Here is a 22,685-nt window from a genome sequence, read left to right on the forward strand (position 1 = left end):
ATGGCTATTTCTTCATTGTAGGTGTTAGGTGGGGCAGATAGGATGCCAGTGAGAGAAAGCAGAGTAAAAGCCGCCGAGAGTCCTCATTCCTAGAGGAGACCCACAGCACCTACTTGACCCCTGTGTCTGACCACAGCTGAGACTGATGGTGACAGAACGTAAAAGCATGCTCTTGGATGAAGGATTTAGAAGGGATACTCCTGAATTCTAGTTAGCTAAAAACCTCTGCTATACAAAATTTTTTTCAGTGATTAATAGAAAATTTATTTACACAAGAATAGAGCCATCTGCTTTATAGGAAAGCTAAATGTTTGGCCCATTTTCCTTCTTGGATACATTTTCTTCCTCTCCCTGTCTATTTTGAAGATGTAATACCAGAAAGGGGACCCAATTCTCAGTACAGCTCCTGAAAGTGAGTTCTTGAAGTAAGCTTTCGCTGGCCTTGCATAGGTCTAGTAAATCAAAGCCGCCCTTGGCGTTTGGGATCAATGTACTGAGCCGTGGCTAAGCACAGCCCTCGTGTTCACATGCTTGACTTGCGCCTTGGGAGGCACACAAATTGCCATACAAATTTCTTAGTATGAGATTATACTCAGTCCTGCTTTGTCTAAGTGATTTAGGATGCTGTAACTTTCTTAAAATGTTTAATGTTCAGTTTTCTTGTATGTTCTTGTGTTAACATAGCCAGAAACTGTTTGAAAGTGAGGTGAGAGTTAAGCCCATCTCCAGACGCCCCACTTTAGAGTTGGCCATCCATCTATGTTGAAGACATGTTCAGAAGAGCATACGTACTAACCTTTGAGTACAGACGCTTAGATAAAGATGATTAGAGCGGATGATGATGAACATAAAAGAAATCAAATACCAGGCCAAGTTTGTCCTTCACTTGAAATCTCAGCACTTTGGGGGCAGGATCAGGAGTTCAAAGAAATCCTTAGCTGACCTATGAATTGAGGAACAGTTTGAGATTCATGGGACCCTGCCTCAAAAACAAGATTTTTAACACTTTCATGGTTTTTATTAGCATATGTTAATTATATTTAACAATGGCCTTTTCTTCTCTTTTTTTGAGACAGAGTCTCATGATGTAACCCTGACTGGTCTGAAGCTAGCTAGCTGTGTAGAACCGGCTGGCCTCTAAGTCATAGAGCAGGCCTCTGCCTTCCAAGCTACTAAGCACTTAGAGGGATTAAAGGGGTGTACCACCATACCCAAGCACAAAGAACTTTTCATACTTGTATATAATATATGTGACATTTCATCTGTGTATAGATTTTCATCATATTTACCCTACCTTCCCCCTATTACCTAAACATCACTCATTATAGTGTAAAACCCGCAGGCACTCAGTAGCTTCCCCTAACATATTTCATGTAGTGCCTACAGAGGCTAAATGAGGGTATTGGATTCCTCTGGAACAGAAGTTAGAGATAGGGCTGGAGAGATGGCTCAGCAGTTAAAGAGCACTGGCTGCTCTTCCAGGTTAATTCCCAGCAACCACATGGTGGTTCACAACCCATCTGTAATGGGATCTGATGCACTCTTCTGGTGTGTGTCTGAAGACAGCTACAGTGTAGTCGTATAAATATAAATAAATAATGTTTAAAAAAAAAGTTAGAGATCTTTGTAAACTAGTGCTCTTAAACTCTGAGCCGTTTCTCCAGCCCCCAGGAGATTTTTTTCTTTTTAAATATTAAAAATGACCAGCGGGCTGGAGAGATGGCTCAGCAGTTAAGAGCACTGACTGCTCTTCCAGAGGTCCTGAGTTCAATTCCCAGCAACCACATGGTGGCTCACACAACCATCTGTAATGGGATCTGATGCTCTCTTCTGGAGTGTCTGAAGACAAAACTATGGTGTAGTCCTACACATAAAATAAATAAATAAACATTTTTTAAAAAAATGACCAGCACCTCCACTTATGAGTATGCACATTTGCTTTCATTTTTAATAATTGGCATAATTATACAAAATAATTATTTTAAGTGTTTCACTTTTATACTTATTTTCTATACTCATTACTCTATTGTGTAATTTTCCTAGCTATAGTCACAGGCAGAAAATTTAAGAAAACCCTGCTTTCTTAAAGTGTGATCGTTGACTCTACAGCAACAGCTACCCAGCACGTGCAGTCAGTGCTGCTTCTACTGCTCTGAAGGAGGGAGGGGGTTCCTTGCAAAAAGCCCTGGGAGTTCTCCATATAGTAGTGCTTATCCAAATTCACGAATGTTCAGCTTCTGTGAGCTAACACACAACAAGTATATATATTGATTCATTTAATTTATAATTCCATGCCAGTTATGGACTATGTTCTGTATATACCATTTTCTTTTCTTAATATTGGCTCATCTAGTCTTTATATTCAAGGTTATTAATTGCTGACGATAGACTTAAAATCTGAAGAGATCATCTGGAGCTTGCTTTATAGGCAACTGTGTGCCATCAGTGTGCATTCTACTCAGCTCCTTATGTATGTGCTGTGTTAAAATGGACTTTGTTTTCAGGTGGAAGATCCGTGAGGAATACTTTTTTGGACATGTTTATGGAAAGCTGTTGATAATTACATTATTTTGTATCACAAAGCAGAACTAACACATACTGCTGAAGGCATTGTTAACATTTTTTCTATGTGTGGAATTTGAGGCTACTTTGCTAGGTTAGGAGAAGATGACGGATAAGGTAAACTTGATGGGGGGTTTGATATTAGATAAAATGCCAGATGCAAGGTTAGCAAAAATTAATACAATGTAAATAATTTTTGAGAGTGGGACAAGAAGTGGTGTGAAGCTTAGTGTACAGCACAGTAAGATGCAATAAAGTGGCAACAGTTGGTGTAAATGACTAAGTTAGAAACAGGGCTGGCATGATTTCAAGGAGAGAGGCTTTCTTGGCTGTTAGAGCTAGTCAAAGACCTATTCTAAGCCAGGGGTATGAGACTTGTCTGGAATCCTGGTACATCATAGGCAGGGGCAGGGGGATTGGGAGTTCTGGGTTAACTTTGGCTCTATAGTGAGACCTTAACTCAAGGTGAAAATACAGTTTTAGAGGAAGGAGCTAGTGAGCTTGATTTCTAAGGTTGTTTTAAACTGGAACTTAAAGACAGGTATGGGCTAGCTTAAGGGAGTGGGTAGCTGTAGGATGGTAGGTATTTTTTTTTCTATAGTCCTTGGGACTGATACCTGATGATAGTGTGTTAGATGTAACAAAGAGAACATATGAAATATTATAGCCTGTTGGTGGTATTAGATCTGTAATGTAATTTTAACAGATAAACAATTTCAGGAGCGTTTTAAACATTACAAGGGAGATCTGGCATGGTGTTCTACACCTGTGATACCAGCATTTGGGAGGGGAGCAGGAGGACTGGGAGTTGAAGGCCATCATCCTTGGCAGTACAGGCAGGTCAAGTCCACTTAGGCTACGTGGGATCCTGTTCCAAAAATAAAAACAGAGGGTATATGAGAGAGCAAAATTAAGTCCGTTAACGTTTCCTGGACTAAATAAATTAATTTGGTCTTAGACACATTTAGGAAGAATATTTGAAAAGAAACCATGTGCTCTGAGGATGAGCGCTTAGCTTTAGGTTTAGCACACAGGAGAAATGAAGTACCTGAAGAATTTACACACAGGACAAAGGCCACGGAAATTAACACTGGCGTTCTGTAATTCTAGGCCGCTTTGGTGTCTGAACCTTGAATGTTGCTATAGTTCTGCTTGATTACACATCTGTCAAGAACATTGTATAAGAGTTTAGTAAAATTCCAAGAAAACCAACTGGCATGATAAAGATAGATAATTGAAAAGATTATGACGTTTCGGTTTTCAAGGCTTATTACTCCAAAAACATGAGAGGTGATAACATGGGAATAAAGAGCTGGATATGGTGGTGCAGGCATTTGGACATTTAGCGTCTGAAAATGAGGCTCACAGATAGACGAGGCGTCCAGCCCAGCTCACTGCTTAGACTTAGAGGACTCTCAAGATGCAGATCGTTTGTGCCATTTTAGGTGATTGAGGAGGAAAGGATAATATTATTTAGTAATGATTGAAGATTACATGAATGTCTGATTTTTATTTACTTATTTTAGAGCCCATAGTAATTGTTCAGCTTACTAGACTGTAGGCATGTCCTCAGTTGCCGGTTGTCTAGGCTGCTTTTATAAGGATATATGCTCTATAAGGATAGAGCCATAGAGCCAGTGGGTCCTACACAACCTAAACTATTTATAAACTGTCTCTTTATAGGAAAAGTTTGCAACCGCTGGGATGGACTAATAAAATGAGAGTTTTTGTTTTTTTGTTTTTTTTCTGAAACAGAAAAGTTATTGTGGCTCTCGGTCCCATATCGAACTCGAGTTGGAAGAGGCGAGTCCGGTCTCAAAATGGAGGGCCATGATCCAAAGGAACCAGAGCAGCTGAGGAAGCTATTTATTGGTGGTCTGAGCTTTGAAACCACAGATGATAGCTTAAGAGAACATTTTGAGAAATGGGGCACACTTACAGACTGTGTGGTAATGAGAGATCCCCAAACAAAACGTTCCAGAGGCTTTGGTTTTGTGACCTACTCTTGTGTTGAAGAGGTGGATGCTGCAATGTGTGCTCGGCCACACAAGGTTGATGGGCGTGTGGTGGAACCAAAGCAAGCTGTTTCTAGAGAGGATTCTGTAAAGCCTGGTGCCCATTTAACGGTGAAGAAAATTTTTGTTGGTGGTATTAAAGAGGATACGGAAGAATATAACCTGAGAGACTACTTTGAAAAGTATGGCAAGATTGAAACCATAGAGGTTATGGAAGACAGGCAGAGTGGGAAAAAGAGAGGATTTGCTTTTGTAACTTGATGATCATGACACAGTTGATAAAATTGTTGTTCAGAAATACCACACTATTAATGGGCATAATTGTGAAGTGAAAAAGGCCCTTTCTAAACAAGAGATGCAGTCTGCTGGATCACAGAGAGGTCGTGGAGGTGGATCTGGCAACTTTATGGGTTGTGGAGGAAACTTTGGAGGTGGTGGAGGAAACTTTGGTCGTGGAGGAAACTTTGGTGGAAGAGGTGGCTATGGTGGTGGAGGTGGTGGCAGCAGAGGTAGTTATGGAGGTGGTGATGGTGGATATAATGGATTTGGAGGTGATGGTGGCAACTATGGTGGTGGTCCTGGTTACAGCAGTAGAGGAGGTTATGGAGGTGGTGGACCAGGATATGGAAACCAGGGTGGTGGATATGGTGGTGGAGGAGGAGGCTATGATGGTTACAATGAAGGAGGAAATTTTGGTGGAGGTAACTATGGTGGTGGTGGAAACTATAATGACTTTGGAAATTATAGTGGACAGCAACAATCAAATTATGGACCCATGAAGGGGAGCAGTTTTGGTGGAAGAAGCTCAGGCAGTCCCTATGGTGGTGGCTATGGATCTGGAGGTGGAAGTGGTGGATATGGTAGCAGAAGGTTTTAAAATAAAACAGAAACGGCTACAGTTCTTAGCAGGAGAGAGAGCGAGTTGTCAGGAAAGCTGCAGGTTACTTTGAGACAGTCGTCCCAAATGCATTAGAGGAACTGTAAAAATCTGCCACAGAAGGAACGATGATCCATAGTCAGAAAAGTTACTGCAGCTTAAACAGGAAACCCTTCTTGTTCAGGACTGTCATAGCCACAGTTTGCAAAAAGTGCAGCTATTGATTAATGCAATGTAGTGTCAATTAGATGTACATTCCTGAGGTCTTTTATCTGTTGTAGCTTTGTTTTTTTCTTTTTCTTTTCATTACATCAGGTATATTGCCCTGTAAATTGTGGTAGTGGTACCAGGAATAAAAAATTAAGGAATTTTTAACTTTTAAAAAAAAAAAAAAAGAAAAGTTATTGTGACTGGAGTAAAAATGTTAAGTATACAAAGAGATTGTTTATATGGCACCAGACAACATAGCATGGTGTTCTTATTTATTACTTTGCTGTTCAATTCGGAGCCATTGGCCTACTGTGACCATTTAAATTAAATACAAGTTAAGAATCAGTGTTTTGGCAATGTTGAAATTGTGGCTAGTACAATTTAGGTGCCCAATAGCTTTGGGCTGCCTAGAGAGGATGCTGTATCCAAGAATGCAGATGAAGGACATCTTTGGTTAAAATTCTGTTGGACAGTGTTGCACACTAGAAAGCACTTAGCTTTCACCTTGGACATGCCATGGCAGAAGCTTCTCAAAAAACTGCTAGAAGCTGGAATTATTATTTTAATTTTTCAGATAAGAAAACCTCAACAAGGGAGAAAGGACTCCCAGCGTGGGTCAGTTAGTATTTAAGCCTTGGTATTAACAAGAGGCTATACCTGGTGGCAGTGATTGGTTTGAATTATGTCATAGCAATATAGAGTTGCAGATTTTGAAACTGAAAACATACAAAGTCATATAGAATATAATAACTCATTCCTCAGGAGAAATCTGGAGGTGAAAACACTTCATTTTCTGTATTAGATGTTAGAGTTTGAATTTGGATGTGTTTTCATAACAGTGATAGTGAAATTATTTAGACTGAATAAGCCTTCAGCTAGAGGCTTTGCCTTTACAATATTTGTTTTTAATTACTCAAACATTCTCTGATGCTGAAATGTCCTGTCAACTTTTTAGCTGAAATGGTCTATGATATAGTTTAAGTAAAAAGGAATATTTTTTAGTGTTGGAGACAGTACTGCACGCCCCCCCAAAAACACACACACACACACAGAAGGTTTCTTTGTGTAGTTCTGGCTGTCCTCAAATGGAACTTACTTTGTAGACCAGGCTGTCCTCAAACTCGCAGAGATCTGCCTGACCTGCCCCTGTCTCCTGAGTGCTGTGAGTAGAAGCCTTTTCCCCTTAAGTAGTATACAGTAAGAACTATACAGTAAGTGGTATACAGTAAGCGGTATACAGTAAGTAGAAGCATACTGTAAGTAGAAGCATACAGTAAGTGGTATACAGTAAGCAGAAGCATACAGTAAGATGCATACAGTAAGTCATATACAGTAAGTAGAAGTATACAGTAAGACATATACAGTAAGTCATATACAGCAAGTAGAAGTATACAGCAAGTAGAAGTATACAGTAAGAAGTATACAGTTTGCATGTGAAGCTGTTCACAAAGGATCATACTATCTTTAGGAGTTTAGTGGATGAATACAGTAATCTTATTAGACTCTTCCTGTTAGTTGTATCAATCTTTTTGCCTGTATTTTAGCAGCTAGGCGCTGTTCAGAATACTTTATAAATGGCAACTAGTAGTCTAACGTAGCCCTACAAGGTAAATATTACCATCCTTTTGTAAATAAAGGAGAAAGGTGTTGACCTTGATCTCATCCTGGTAAATGTCTTCTCTGTTGTAGTTGTCCTTCTCAGTTGAATCACAGCTGCCCACCAAAGTCAGACCATGTGGTCTTGACTGCTTCAGAGTGTACATAAGCAACCGCTCACAGTGTGGTTGATTGGGAAAATTCCAACCAGTGGAGCAGCATTTCTTTCTTTCTGGTTTTTCAAGACAACGCGTGCGTGCATGTGTGTGTGTGTGTGTGTGTGTGTGTGTGTGTATGTGTGTGTGTGTGTGTGTGTGTGTGCGCGCGCACGCTCATTCTCTGAGAGGCCAGAAAAGAGCATACAGTCTGGGGCTGGAGATAAAGGTAGCTGTGTGCTGAACTAGCAGGGGTGCTGGAAACTGAGCTCTGTCCCTCTGCAAGAGCAGTACACCCTCTTAACCTTCTCTCCATCCCCTAAAATAAAAATGATTGTGGCGTAGAGTGAAATACTGAATTTGGAAATCAGACTTTTGAAAACAAATTTGCTTTTTAAAATATCTTATTTAATATTTTAGTAAATTTAGAATTTCAAAGCATTAGTAATATTAGAGCCATTTGCATCTGTAAAAGTTATATAGGAATGTTTTAAATGCATATAATTTGTTAATTGAATATACTTGTTAAAGAATAGTTTTGCTCCTCCTGGTCCCATATTGGAAGAGGTGAGTCCGGTCTCAATTGCCGGTAAAATTGCCGCCCAGTACCCCCAGCCTGATTCTGGCCGCCGCAGCTGCCGCCGGGGGCGGGGGCGGGGGTGGGGGAGGGCCATGATCCAAAGGAACCAGAGCAGCTGAGGAAGCTGTTTATTGGTGGTCTGAGCTTTGAAACCACAGATGATAGCTTAAGAGAACATTTTGAGAAATGGGGCACACTCACAGACTGTGTGGTAATGAGAGATCCCCAAACAAACGTTCCAGAGGCTTTGGTTTTGTGACCTACTCTTGTGTTGAAGAGGTGGATGCTGCAATGTGTGCTCGGCCACACAAGGTTGATGGGCGTGTGGTGGAACCAAAGCAAGCTGTTTCTAGAGAGGATTCTGTAAAGCCTGGTGCCCATTTAACGGTGAAGAAAATTTTTGTTGGTGGTATTAAAGAGGATACGGAAGAATATAACCTGAGAGACTACTTTGAAAAGTATGGCAAGATTGAAACCATAGAGGTTATGGAAGACAGGCAGAGTGGGAAAAAGAGAGGATTTGCTTTTATAACTTGATGATCATGACACAGTTGATAAAATTGTTGTTCAGAAATACCACACTATTAATGGGCATAATTGTGAAGTGAAAAAGGCCCTTTCTAAACAAGAGATGCAGTCTGCTGGATCACAGAGAGGTCGTGGAGGTGGATCTGGCAACTTTATGGGTTGTGGAGGAAACTTTGGAGGTTGTGGAGGAAACTTTGGTGGAAGAGGTGGCTATGATGGTGGAGGGTGGCAGCAGAGGTAGATATGAAGGTGGTGATGGTGGATATAATGGATTTGGAGGTGACGGTGGTGGTCCTGGTTACAGTAGTAAAGGAGGTTATGGAGGTGGTGGACCTGGATATGGTGGTGGTTGAAATGGATATGATGGTTACAATGAAGGAAGAAATTTTGGTGGAAGTAACTATGGTGGTGGTGGAAACTATAATGACTTTGGAAATTATAGTGGACAGCAACAATCAAATTATGGATCCATGAAGGGGAGCAGTTTTGGTGGAAGAAGCTCAGGCAGTCCCTGTGGTGGTAGCTATGGATCTGGAGGTGAATATGGTAGCAGAAGGTTTTAAAATAAAACAGAAACGGTGAATGAGAACCCTACTTGCCTAACGAGGAATGTCTTTCCCACCACTTTAAATACGAAGGTTTCTGGCTGGGTAAGGTTTGTAGTTCACAGTAAAAACCGATGACACCCTTCGTTGGTTTCCCACAAGTCAATGTCACAGTTGAGACATTGCCCCTCAAGCTCAGTTTTGTTTTGGTGCCCATTGAGCAAATTCTAAGACATAGGCAGTTACATTCTGCAGTGCCATGGATGTTTGTCATAAGCTAGATGTGACTCTTCATATGTACAACTCAATGTTCTACGGTAAAGTCATCCTTCAATAAGGGAAAGTCATGTTGGCTTTTCAAGAATAGTTTTGATGTATGACTTTAATAAGCTGTTCCCACCCTAGGAAGAACTAGGAACTTTCACAGTTATCACAATAATTGTCTTCCTTAAAGCTCTAAAGCGTGTAAGTTTACTCTTGTGTGGACCAGTCAAGTGTTTAGTCTCCCTAACCAATCACACAAACAGGGTCTCACTGTTGTCCTAGCCTGGAACTCAATCCACCAGCCTTCTGTGTCTCCCAAGTGCTGGGGTTAAAGGGTGGTGCCTGTATGATAACTCAAGTTCCTTTTTAAAAACATCCAAAGAACATTTGGGTTACTATTCACATAACGTTGCTGGTTGTTCATAAGGGCTATTTCTGCTGCCCTGAAAGGGCTTATTTGAAAATTGCTTAATTCAGGCTAGTTCTTAGTAGAACATTTTCAGGGGACAAATCTGCAAAATGTTTCCCACACAGGGAACATCCCTGCGTCAACAAGTTTGCTTGGCATTTAAGTCGGTACTAAATTCACGGAAATCATAGTTACCAATAAGGTAGCAATCGTTCAGTCATGGTTATTAACAGATTGCAGAAAATAGATTTGCTTAGGAGGCATTTACAGCCCATTTCCTTTCTGAAATAAAGTTATTTTAATAATAATAAAAAAAGAATAGTTTAATAGTTCAAGCATGTAGAATTTTCCTCAGTTCCAAGCATGACTTGTGTCTGTCTTCAGGGTTCATGTTCTAATCTTGTGCTTCCTCATTTCAGGCTGATATAGAATTGTTTGTTAACCGGCTTGATTCGGTGGAATCTGTTCTTCCTTATGAATATACAGCGTAAGTTTTCCAGCTTGATTTTATGATAATGTTTATGTGGCTCATCAGATTTTTTGTGTGTAGAACTTTATTCATTCCCTAAGTGCATAGGGCCTGAATATTTGGGTAGAGGTGATAGAGATAGGCTCTTACTTTAGCCCTTCTTGATACACACTCTTGGCAAGTCTCCTGCCTCAGCCTCTCAAGTGTTGGGATTACAGGAATACCCACCACACCCAGTTTGGAAACACTTTCAGAGAAACACATGTTGTTCTGGGGCTAATGAGATGGCTCAGTAGTTCAGAGCATATGCTGCTCTTTCAGAGGACCCAAACTCAGTTCTCAGCACTCACATGATGGCTTGCAAGTGTCTGGAACTCTAGTTGTAGAGCATCCTACATCTTGTGGTCTCCATGGGTATCAATACACATGCATACAAATTGTGCTGGATAACAGATACATCAACGAAACATGATTTTCCTTTTTTATCTGACCATAAGAATGTAATTTGTTCTCTTTAAATTATTATTTATGTATATGGTTGTTTTACCTGCCTGAATGTCTGTCATCACACAAATGCCTTGTTTTGGGGCAGAAGGAGGGCATCAGATGCCTTGGAACTGGAGTTAGAGATGGTTGTAAGCTGCCATGTAGGTGCTGGGACTTGAACCCTGCCTGGTCCAGATAAAACGCTGAACCATCTTTCCAGCCTCTTCTATACATTTTAAAAGAATTCTCCTTCGTGTTATCCCCAGAAAGAACCACTATTTTGTCTGAGGCACTTTTTTCTCCAGTCTTTGACTGTGTGAGCATCCTGTGCAGTTTTACTGTAAACAACAATAAGCATCATGTCTTCTCACAGTGGCCTCGCACCTTCCCTGTCAGTGCGCAGTCATTGCAGACGTCTCTGTAACCTGCACAATTATGTATAGTGCAGTTGCTTACTGATTGCATTTCATTTCCAGATTTTTAAAGTTTTTGTTGTTGTTGCTGTCTCATATATGAGGTGTATCTGTGGAGTCAGTGGTCTCCTTCCACCTTCACATGGCTTGGCTGACTGCACTGAGCTGGTCAACCTCTGCAACAAACAGTACCCATTGAGCCATTCTTTTTGACCTTCTAAGGTGTGGATTTTGTTGTTATGAAGTGTGCTGCAAAAAACAACCCTATAATCATTTAACTTCTGTATTCCATATTAGTTGTTACATCGTTCCTAGATTATAATTGGCTTATTTCTCCATAGCTCAAAGAGTTTTAAAGGGCAGTGTTTGCTATACAAAACAGTATATACAAAAGCTATTGCCCCATGAGAACCTCTCTGCCTAAGTATATGTAAGGAAGGTGTGCACAAGCCCTGAGCTGTCCGCCTGACTCACACAGGGGAGAGTCACTGCTTTCCTGGGTTCTGCTTGTTCTGTTGAGGAGTCAGCGTGTTTATTGAAATCTTTGTTCTTCTTAGGGGAATCTGGATCTGATCCGTGTTTGGGAGTGTTTTGTAATTGTTGACATTCACCTTCCTCTTAAGAATCTCAGAATACGAGCCAGGCGGTGGTGGCGCACGCCTTTGATCCCAGCACTTGGGAGGCAGAGGCAGGCGGATTTCTGAGTTCGGGGCCAGCCTGGTCTACAGAGTGAGTTCCAGGACAGCCAGGGCTACACAGAGAAACCCTGTCTCGAAAAAAACTATACTGTGGCCATTATACTCACACACTCCCCACGTTATTTCTTAGTGAGTGTCCTATACTTTTCTGTGACAAAATTGAGTGGTCATATTGAAACCAAATTTTACTAAAGCTGACTTGTAATACACAAAAATTATAGGAGAGAATCGTAGGATTCTGAATGTGCTTTTCCATCCCTCTGAGTTCTCATAGTGAAAGAATAGGTGGGCACCATATCTGCGTGAGGCAGGTATAAGATTAATAAATCTGGAAGTGTTATCCTATGGGAAGATTTGAATTAAGAAGTTACAACAAAAGATTAATCCTGAAAAAAAGCCTGCATAAAGATATATTATAACAGATATAGTATATATTATATATAGTTAAATGATTATATATTATATAGTTATGATAATATGTAGTTACATGACATATACTATTATATATATTATAATATAGAATTAAACTTCACAAGAATAAGATGTAATTTGTAGATTTTTAAGAAGCCTTATATATAAAATGTAGAACATTTCTGGTTCTGGTGGGAACTGTGATGCCTGAGACTTAAACGTAAGCACATTCCTCATTTAAAGAGCTCCTGAAAAAAGGAATCTCTCAAGAGTGGCCATGGTTCTTACCTCACTGTTTTCTCTATGTCTAAATGTTAATGTTCTTTTTTCAGGTTTGACTTTTGCCAAGCGTCAGAAGGAAAACGCCCATCTGAAAATCTTGGTCAGGTATTATTCGGGGAAAGAATTGAACCCTCACCGTATAAGGTTTGTATTCGGTTAAATAAAAATTTCTTACCATAGCTTTAGAGGTTTCTTTTTTGTTCTTATTTGAGAACTGTCACAAATAAATTGCACAGGTGAGGAGCAATTACTTTGGTTTGCACCCATGAGTAACTTCCTTTTTTTCTTTCCTTTTCCTTTTCTTTCTCCTTCCTTCCTTCCTTCCTTCCTTCCTTCCTTCCTTCCTTCCTTCCTTCCTTCCTTCCTTCCTGTTGGGGTGTGTGTATATGTATGTATATGTATTTAAAGTTTATTTTCTGTGTAAGAGTGTTTTTCCTGCATGTATGTCTGTGCACCACTTGTGTGCCCAATGCCCATAGAGATCCCTTAGAATTGCAATTACGGGGTTGTGAACTGCCATGTTGGTTCTGGGAATCAAATCCTGGACCTCTAGGAAAGCAGTCAGTGCCCTTAACCACTGAGCCATGTCTCCAGCCCCCAGTAGTAATTTCTTAAAGCCTTGGTTTAGAAAGACCCTTCTTCTTTTCATAGCATGTCATTGATAGGTCTGCTCTAGTGTTGTGATGCACAGTGTGGAGTCTTCTGTCCAGTAAGGAAGGTTGTCTCTGTTATTCTTTGTCTGTCTCCTCTTTCTGAACAGTGTCTGTAGATTTTCTTGATTCCCAAGGGCAACATTGCCTGGGCTTCTCTGTTGGTATTTTAAAGAGATTTTTAATTTTCATTTTACTTTTAGTCTTGGGTTATTTAGCTTATAGCCTATTTGGTACAGTGTTGTTTGTTTTTGTTTTTTCCATGTACAATGGCCTGGGGTCTATCCTCAGCACCACAAAACCAAGCATGGTAATACAGGCCTGTAATCCCAGCACTTAGGGTTGAGGGCAGGAAACTTGAATGTCCTCAGCTACTTAATGAGTTGGAGGCCAGCCTGAACGACCTAAGACCTGCCTCAAAAACAAAAAGGGTTTATTGAAACATCACATACAATTTTTCTAGGACACCAGTTAAATGAAACTGCACACAATATAAGATATTCTCTTCGATATATGTACTTCATCATTTCCCATAATTATCTCCTTTTTAAGCTTTGATCTTTTGAACTTTTTCTCCCATATTGAGCAGTCCTATCTCTGGTCATTTTATATGTGCTCTTCTACTGTACAAAGAGTGGTAGACCTCTTTCAGAAAAATTAAGACATTTATAATTATAACACATCACTGTATAAATAGTTTAGTGGTGTGGAAGACTATAAAACGAAAAGTAAGTCTCTCTTCTCCCTTAGTTCTACTTGTTTCTTTTTAGCATTTTCTGAAGATTTGTACACACATACAAGTTGTTATAAATACTATTAGATTGTTACTTATTTAGTGTATTAATATATTTATATATAATGTACACACATTTATTTTAATGTGTTCTGTACTTTGCATTATTCCTTCTCTGCTTCCTTGGGCATCTGACCCTACTAGAACTTTTCCTGTGATGGCATTCGACCCCCATGTATTCCTCAGCTCACTGCTGCCTCTCCTGGCTTCCCATTCTTCTTTCTGTGGCTTAGACTCTACCCTTAGCAATCTGGCCTTCTTTTCACCAGGCACTTTCTTCTTCTTGGCACTTTGTTATGTGGAGCATCCACCCAGCTAATCCCTGGGTCTGCATTGGTCCCAGTACCATCTCACTCCCCTCCATGCAGAACCCGTTCTGTGAAGCCTCAGGGGCAGGAAGATATAAACACTGCATACATTTATCCACTACGGTGTTGTTTTTTTTAATGATTTATTTGTTTTTATTTTAAGTGTATGGGTGTTTTTGCTTGCATATATGTCTGTACCATGTTTGTGCAGTGGCTATGGGGGCAGGAAAATGGCATTGGGCTCTCTGGAACTGGCTACAGATGGTTGTGAGATGCCATGTGGATGCTGAGCACCAAACCTGGGTCCTCTGGACGAGCAGCCAGTGCTCCCAACTGAGCCATCTCTGCAACCCCTACAGATTCATTTTAAGTCATAACTCTGTCTTCAAATAATCTAATCTGCAATTCTCTGCTCTAAAAAAACAACAGTTTTAAATTATTTTGAAAGACAGTTGAAGACCTTTCGAAATGAAGTTACTGGGGAAGAATTCAGTGTGTCTTTATGGGGAGCATCAAGCAATAATTCTTTGTTATGAATTTGAGAGATTATTTTGATACTGCATTCATTTGTAGTGGATGCTGTTGTCAGGCATATCTATGAAATTAGACAGACAACTTAAATATTAACGTGTCTGTTTACTTAGTGCTGGCCTTTAGGAAGTGGAAAGAGCCTGGTGGATGTGGCTCAGGCCTTTAATCCCAGCAGAGGCAGGCAAACAGGCAGATCTCTGCTTCAGGGTCTTACACTGCCAGAGACAGACAGCCTTTGGTACAATAGTAAACTGGAAAACCAAACCAAAACAAATAAAGCAAAACAGAACAAACAGTTGCTATCTGTAGAAGGAGCCAATTCTTGACATTTCTAAATGTTCGTAGGACCCTTGCTTGGGTCCTGGGAATCCTAGATTTAATCTCTTGCCCTGGGAGCTGAGGTAAAGTAGAGCAGAAGTATTCTTAAATAGAGAAAGGTGTGCACCCAACATTTTTCACATTCTACAGAAACTTAGGGTCAAGATCTGTGTTAAACAGAACATAGTGACACATATGTCTGTGGAGATGCTAAGGGCAGGCCCAGGTTATCCTGGCTACCTAGCAAGATCCTGTCCTCCAAACCAAAAAGTGTTAAGTTCTTCGATTCCCAATTTAAAGAGATTCTTGAAGACTACAGCATATGAAAGCATGGTATTGGGCCATCAATGAGAGTTTTCTTTCTAAACCAGCCATAAATGATTTTTCAAATTTATGGGTCATGTTATTTTGGAATGCGACTTTGATTAGAAAACCTGAACTTATTTTAAAAGATGAGCTATAACCTACCCACCCTCTTTTTTGTTTTTCGTTTTTCTTTTTTCTTTTGCTTTTTCGAGACAGGGTTTCTCTGTGTAGCCCTGGCTGTCCTGCAACTCACTCTATATAGACCAGGCTGGCTTCGAACTCAGAAATTCACCTGCCTCTGCCTCCCAAGTGCTGGGATTAAAGGCGTGCGCCGCCACACCAGGCGTTTTTCATTTTTCAAGACAGAGTTTCTCTGTGTAGCCCTGGCCATTTTGGAATTCACTTCTTTAGGTGAGTTTGGAGCTCACCCAGGCTGGTCTTGAGCTCAGAGATTCACTACATCTGCCTCCCAAGTGCCAGAGTTAAAGGTGTGCACCACCACTGCCTGGTTAGACAATATACTTTAATTCATTTTGACCCTCCTGTGCTTTATTTTCAGATATTTTTACCCTACTTAAGTGTGTAGTGAAGCAGTAGTGATAACCAGCAGCAGAGGGCGGTCCCCATCTAAAGGCTGCTTGGTCACCTTTTTCTGGGACATTTGTTTAGGTCAGGAAAAGTACAGCTTAAGACAGTGTGTGGATCGTAAAACCCCATGTACCTGTAAACACTCACTGATGCATCCATTCACTGGGCTAACATTTGTGGGTTAGCTACTTGTGTATACCCCAGGCACTGTTACAGATGTAGAATATAACAGTGGACAGGACAAGAGAAATCCCTGGCCTTTGTGGCTCTTTGGTCTTGATGGCAAGGAGGAGACTGGAGAGAACTAAAGAATACAGTATGTCAGTTACTTGGGAAAGAACTTCCAAAACTAAAACAATGTGGACAGAGTGTTTGTCATTTTAGGTAAGACTTACTGAGAAGGTGACATTTGAATACAAGACCTTAAAAATAAGTGAGGGAGTAAGTCACTCAAGTGCCTCGGGAAGGTATTTTAGAGGCAGACAGAAGATGCCAGGTCCCCAGGTGTGGACTTGCCTGGGCTGTTGAAGGTACAGAGATAAAGGAGGACAGCCTGAGCAAGGAATGAGAGAGAGGGGCTGGTGAGAGATGAGGGCAAGAGTAACGGCTCTTACAGGAGGAGGCCCAGTTGAGTGGTAGAGCACTTGCAGCATGCTTGGGGCCCTTACCACCACAAGAAACAACAGTGACTCAAACTTTGGACCCTTCACAGCTGAGCAAGATTGGACATTGTTGCATCAGCTTGGCTCTTACATGGTCACTCACTATTGAGGCGTGTTGAGAACAGACTGAGGGGGTATAAAGAAAAACCCCAGTCAGGAGATTTCACAGCTGTCTGGATAGGGTTTGATGGTGGTTTAGACCATAGGGGGAGATTGTGACATAGTTGGACTTTTAGAATCAGCTTGTTTTTTTTTAAAGTAGAGCCGAAAGAATTAGCTAAGGAATAGGATATAGACTGGGGTTTTCATTTCCTACAGATAAAACAGAAATGAACAGGAGTGAACAGAAGAGTAAATTTGGGCATCTCATGCCCTCTTCTGGCTGTTGTAGTGCTTGCACACATGGACATACGATAAAATTAAAGATGTGTATTTTATAATATGGAGAGTGATACAAGACACCTCCTGCCCACCACATACGTGCAGATGGGCACACCTACACCTCTCTGCATGCATATACACCCCACAATATAATACAATTAAGTAAAATAGGGCAAAATTAAGCTTGAGTGTCACAAAAGAGGGTTGGTTCCTTTGCTAGCTAGTAACATTTTTAAATATTTATCAAAACTTAAGTACTGAGGGTTGGAAAGATAGCTCAGCAGTTAAAAGCACCCCTGTGCTTTCAGAGGACCCCGGGTTGAGTCCCAGCACCCACATGGCAGCTTACAGATATCTGTAACTCCAGTCCCAGAGGATCCAACACCGTCATCTGGCCTGTCTGAGCATGCATGTGGTATATGGACATACACATAAAAATAAAAAGTGACAATGATTTCAAATACGGAATTTCTAACTAAGCATAAGGAGAGAAGCTTTGTTTCTATAGCTCAACGCTTTGGGTCATATCCTGACGGGCATTTCTTAGTTTGTGTCTCTGATGCCTTGATTTTCTAATCTAACATGTGGAGAAGGCCAATCTTGCCCATTTATTGGGTGGAATACATGAGCCTTGACTGTTAACTGTTGCTCTGTAATCAGTTGTTACCTGGACTGGAGGAGGGTTCAGTTGGTAAAGTGCTTGCTCCATAAGCATAATGACCTGAACTCAGCCTCAGCACCCACATAGAAGCTGGGTACATTAGCACATGTACCCGTAGTCCAGCGGGGGAGCATGGAGACCCTGGAGCTGTGAGTCAGTGAGCTCCAGGTCCACTGACAACCTGTTTGAGAACTAAAATGGAGAGCGATAGAAGAGGATGTCTGACGTTGGCCCATGGGCTTCTTATGGTGTACACGTATAAGATGCACACGTGTAAGATGCCCGCTCTTTCTCCTTTGTTGTTTTTTTTTTTCCTTTACAGTTGAGTACAAAAGTTGAGACAGCTAAATCCAGTTCCCACCTATTAGATTGAGGTGTAAGATTTACTGTTGGATGCTGTTAGCAGAGATGATGTCTGTCTCTCCTTATCTAAGTTGGACATCTGTGCCTCTCATTCTGTCATATTAGTACTTTTGTGTTACTACTATTCAGTTTTTAAAAATGAACCTTAATGTTCAAAATAATGCTACAATGCTGTGTTTTAGATGGAGGTAGTGATGTGGTGAAAATTAAACTGTTGGCTGACAGATGGCAGCAGTGGGCTGCACGTAAACATTCACCTCAGCTAAGTTGGTGTAGGGGTGTTAATAACATACAGAAGCAGGCCACTAGCCAGCTGTTAGAACACACCTATAGGGACCCCAGCATTTGGGGGCCTACGTAGAAGAATCTGAATTTGAGGCCAAACTGCAGCATATTAAGAGAAATCAAAACTGACAAGTCAACTGGACTATTTAGAAAAACATAATTTTTTTGTTTTGTTTTTGGAGACAGGATTTCTCTGTGTAGTTTTGGCTATCCTGGAGTTTACTGTGTAGACCAGACTAGCCTTGAACTCAGAGATCCACCTGCCTCTGCCTCCTGAGTCCTGGGATTAAAGGCGTACGCCACCACTGCTCAGCAAAATGTGATTTTTACATTAGAAATTATTAGGTTTATTTATATAGTTGATATGTCTCAGCCTTCTGAAAATATGAAGATATTTATATGGGGGTATTTTTTGTTTTGTTTTGTTTTGTTTTTTTTTGTGCTGGATGTTGAACCAGAGCCTCATTCGTGCCCTCTCGCTCTGCAGTTTGCTTTACTCCTCACCCCTCAGCCCAATGAATCACAGTTTTATTTTTATTTTTTAAAGACTTATTTATATAATGTATGTGAGTACACTGTCGATCCCTTCAGACACACCAGAAGAGGTCATTGCATCCCATTGCATTGTGAGCCACCATGTAGTTGTTGGGAATTAAACTCAGGCCCTCTGGAAAGAGCAGACAGAGCCATCTCTCCAGTCAATGAGTTGCATTTTTAAAATTAAGACTTAAATGCTCCCAGTACATCATCATGAACCTATTATTAAAGTATGTGAGTGGTGTGTGTGTGAGTGGGGGGGGGGGGGAGGTTAAGTAATTCTGGACTCAAAATTGGAGGAACTTCTAATTTTTAAATTTGGTTACTAATTTTTAATTTTACCTTTTTTATATTTAGAATCCTGAGAATTAGCAGCCTTTTAAGCCTGAGTAAAGGGTCATGTTTGCTTTAATTTTAGATATTCAAATGTGGCATTGTGGTCACTTCTGAGTCTCCTAGGGAGACATAGGGGCACTTGATTGGTTCCTGTTTACTTGGACGATAGTGCAGAAATCTTGGGTTCTTGTTACTAGAAGCCAGCAGCTCCAGAAGTGTAGAAGGCACCTATGGGGAAATGTTCTGCCTTGTTCTTCTAGGTCACAGTTACATGTAGAGGATGAATAGATTGAAGTTAGCAGAATACAAAAAAAAAAAAATCCACTTAGATAAGAAAAATTGGAGACTTTATAGAGAAGCGAATTGAAGGTTCAGCTCCCTGAGTTAGCTGTGGTGCATTTTATGTTTATCACCAGGACTGGTAACTTAAACTGCTGTCTTAGGTAGAACCTGTATCTTTTTGCATAATTTTTATTAATGTACTTTCTACTTTCTTTTTATACAGTTTACGTTTAATAAGAAGGAAACCTGTAAGCTCGTTTGTACGAAAACATACAATACAGAGAAGGCTGAAGACAAACAAAAGTTAGACTTCCTGAAAAAAAGCATGCTACTGAACTATCAGCATCACTGGTGAGACAGAGGCTCGAGTTGGGGCTCTGACAATGAAATGTCTGTGTCGGTGTCTATAGAGATGAAATTGTAGGTTACATACAGTGTAACAAACTGTTCATGCCAGCGCAGTGTTAAAGCAGGTGACTGTCAGGTGCTTCTTGTACACAGACCTGCTGCTCTACTTCTCTGGCAGTTACCGTGGGGCACTTTATGGTGTGGGGAAGAGCATCTACAAATCAAATCTACTTCATGTTTTGTAACCATGGTGCAACATTAACCAGTTTCTTAGCAGTTTGTGTCGAGTATTGTTTAGACTCTGGGTCCTAGAGATAATGGAAGCAGAGACGAGGGTGTTTGGGGCTGTCTTGGTCACAGAATGTTGATTGGCATATGCAAGGCTCTTTGTTCTCTTCACACACTGCAGGTAGGAGAGAGAAGAGAGGCATTTATTCCTTGGTAGCTTCCATGCCGGAAGGTACCTAGAAATCTTTAGCTAATCTTCGCAGTTAGTCTAGGTCCTATTTTAAAGCTGAATAAGTTAATAAGAAAATCAATTTAAGGTAGTTTACAAACTTAGGAAGTATTCACTAGTGAAATTTACTAAGCAGTTTGTAAAGGCAGTTACAAACCAGTGACTGCTTTAAAAAGTCAACTGGAAAAGTGCTGTTAAATAATAGTTTTTACCATTGAATTGGGAATGTTTTATGATTTTAAGTCTGTATTATGAACAGGAATTTGCAACTTGTAATTCTAGGCTGTAGTCCGGGGCCCCAGGCCACTCTGGTTTTGGAGACACTGATTCTCAGTTGTGGGTTTACTGAAGCTGAGTTGACTGTATTTTTATTTCAGAAGGTTTATATACTACATAGCTTGACTTTAAGCAGAATTGGCAGAAATAAAATGTGTCCCTCAGAATTTGAAAGATCTTTAAAAGTACTGAATTCTTATGGAATCTTACTGTGCATTTAGTACCTTCCTTTGTACCAAGCTGCTTTAGGGAGGATAGGATTATTTTCTAAGTTATTAAGCTTGTGAAAAACCCTCAAGTGGTACAGAAAAATATTAAATAGCAAATAAGAGTTGTCTAGTGCTGTCAGCCATTTATTATGCCTGCCCTCTCCTGTGCAGCACTGTTTGTGATGCGTGTTTTCAGATTTCTGCATTTGTGTGAATGTGAAAGGGTAGGCATTGTTAGAAAATGCAAAAGCTGACACATTATTGTGTACTTGACTCTGTGTGCTTGTTTTGTTTAATGATACATTGGGCATTTTTCCAGGGCCTTTGAAGATCTATATTTTATTTGTTTTTATAGTTGTATGAATTTTATGATGTGAATGGTGATTTTTCTTTTCCTCAGATCATTGTAACCAATAAATTCTTCATCCTTATTTTAGAGAAAGGTTAATGGGATATAGTTTTCTTATTTGAGTTGAGTAATTTTTTTATTTTACTTGGGCCATTAAAAGTGGGTTAGGGATTTTGGGGGCTGACTTTACTCAAAGCTGGAGCAGCTCCATCATTCTAGCGCCTGTTTTTGATCCCCACACTGGTACCTGAACTCAGTTAAAGAGTCCTGTGCAGTCTGACCCTCTGCTTTCTACCTAGGACCCTGAGTCAGAGAGTAATACATGTGAACATACATGTGAACATACATGTGAACATGTGTTACTGGAGACTGGGTATAGGGTCTAGGTCATGCTGAGCAAGCTGTACTACTGAGTTCTTTATAATTTATTTTTTATTACGTATTTTCCTCAATTACATTTCCAATGCTATCCCAAAAGTCCCCCATACCCACCCACCCCCACTCCCCTACCCACCCACTCCCCCGTTTTGGCCCTGGCGTTCCCCTGTACTGGGGCATATAAAGTTTGTGTGTCCAATGGGCCTCTCTTTGCAGTGATGGCCGACTAGGCCATCTTTGATACATATGCAGCTAGAGTCAAGAGCTCCGGGGTACTGGTTAGTTCATAATGTTGTTCCACCTATAGGGTTGCAGTTCCCTTTAGCTCCTTGGGTTCTTTCTCTAGCTCCTCCATTGGGAGCCCTGTGATCCATCCAATAGCTGACTGTGAGCATCCACTTCTGTGTTTGCTAGGCCCCGGCCTAGTCTCACAAGAGACAGCTATATCAGGGTCCGTTCAGCAAACTCTTGCTAGTGTATGCAATGGTGTCATCGTTTGGAGGCTGATTATGGGATGGATCTTTATAATGTTTTAAAAATAAAATCATACTTAACTAGTTGTCTTCATACTCAGTGTTCAATGACATACAACTTCTAGACTTATGGCAGCTTGTGGTATAGAAAGGGATTCTGAAGATAACTTCAGCCAGCATATTTAATCTCAGATCCTACCAGTTCAACAAAGGAGAGTGCTATACAGTTTTCAAAACTGCAAAATCCTCATTAGTATAAATCTGCTTGTGTTAAAACTACACAGGAGGACTTAATTGTCAAGTTTCATTCAGTTTTGCTACACTTTTGGCTACTTCAGTCTAATCGAAACATTTATAACTGAATTATTGGGAAAGTAACTTCTTTATAATTAATAAGGTTTTATTGCTGGCAGTGTTTAACACAGGCCTTGGAATGTAGAGGAGAAAGTGCCCTCTACCCTGGAAGGAGTTCTTTCTGGTAGAAAGTTGGGACCAGTCTTCCCACTGTAATACTTGGATTCTTCTTCCACCCTCTTACCCACTGTGGTGAATTGGAATTAAGGTTGAATTTTTAGAAATTTAATACTGCTTCCTGATTTATGAAAGCAGTAATTAAAAATGGTATTCTTTAAATTTTCTTGGATTTATTTCAAAGGGGTTCTCTTTCTGCTTAGTATATTCTAATACCTGAAAT

At 40.4% G+C, this 22,685-nt stretch overlaps 1 protein-coding gene and 2 pseudogenes across 1 annotated transcript in view; all 3 read left to right on the forward strand.

Moving 5' to 3' along the window:
* Tm9sf2 (transmembrane 9 superfamily member 2) overlaps positions 1-22,685 on the forward strand; it is a 52,522-nt gene that overhangs the window by 6,474 nt on the left and 23,363 nt on the right. The window contains exons 2-4 of the mRNA NM_080556.3: positions 10,161-10,228; positions 12,551-12,644; positions 19,725-19,852. Coding sequence (NP_542123.3) covers positions 10,161-10,228; positions 12,551-12,644; positions 19,725-19,852 — 290 coding nt within the window. The remainder of the gene's footprint in view (positions 1-10,160; positions 10,229-12,550; positions 12,645-19,724; positions 19,853-22,685) is intronic.
* Gm6254 (predicted gene 6254) lies at positions 4,332-5,470 on the forward strand (annotated as a pseudogene).
* Gm17082 (predicted gene 17082) lies at positions 7,958-10,048 on the forward strand (annotated as a pseudogene).

The sequence above is a fragment of the Mus musculus genome, chromosome 14 (assembly GCF_000001635.26).
Source record: "Mus musculus strain C57BL/6J chromosome 14, GRCm38.p6 C57BL/6J".
In the NCBI taxonomy this organism is placed as follows: domain Eukaryota; kingdom Metazoa; phylum Chordata; class Mammalia; order Rodentia; family Muridae; genus Mus; species Mus musculus.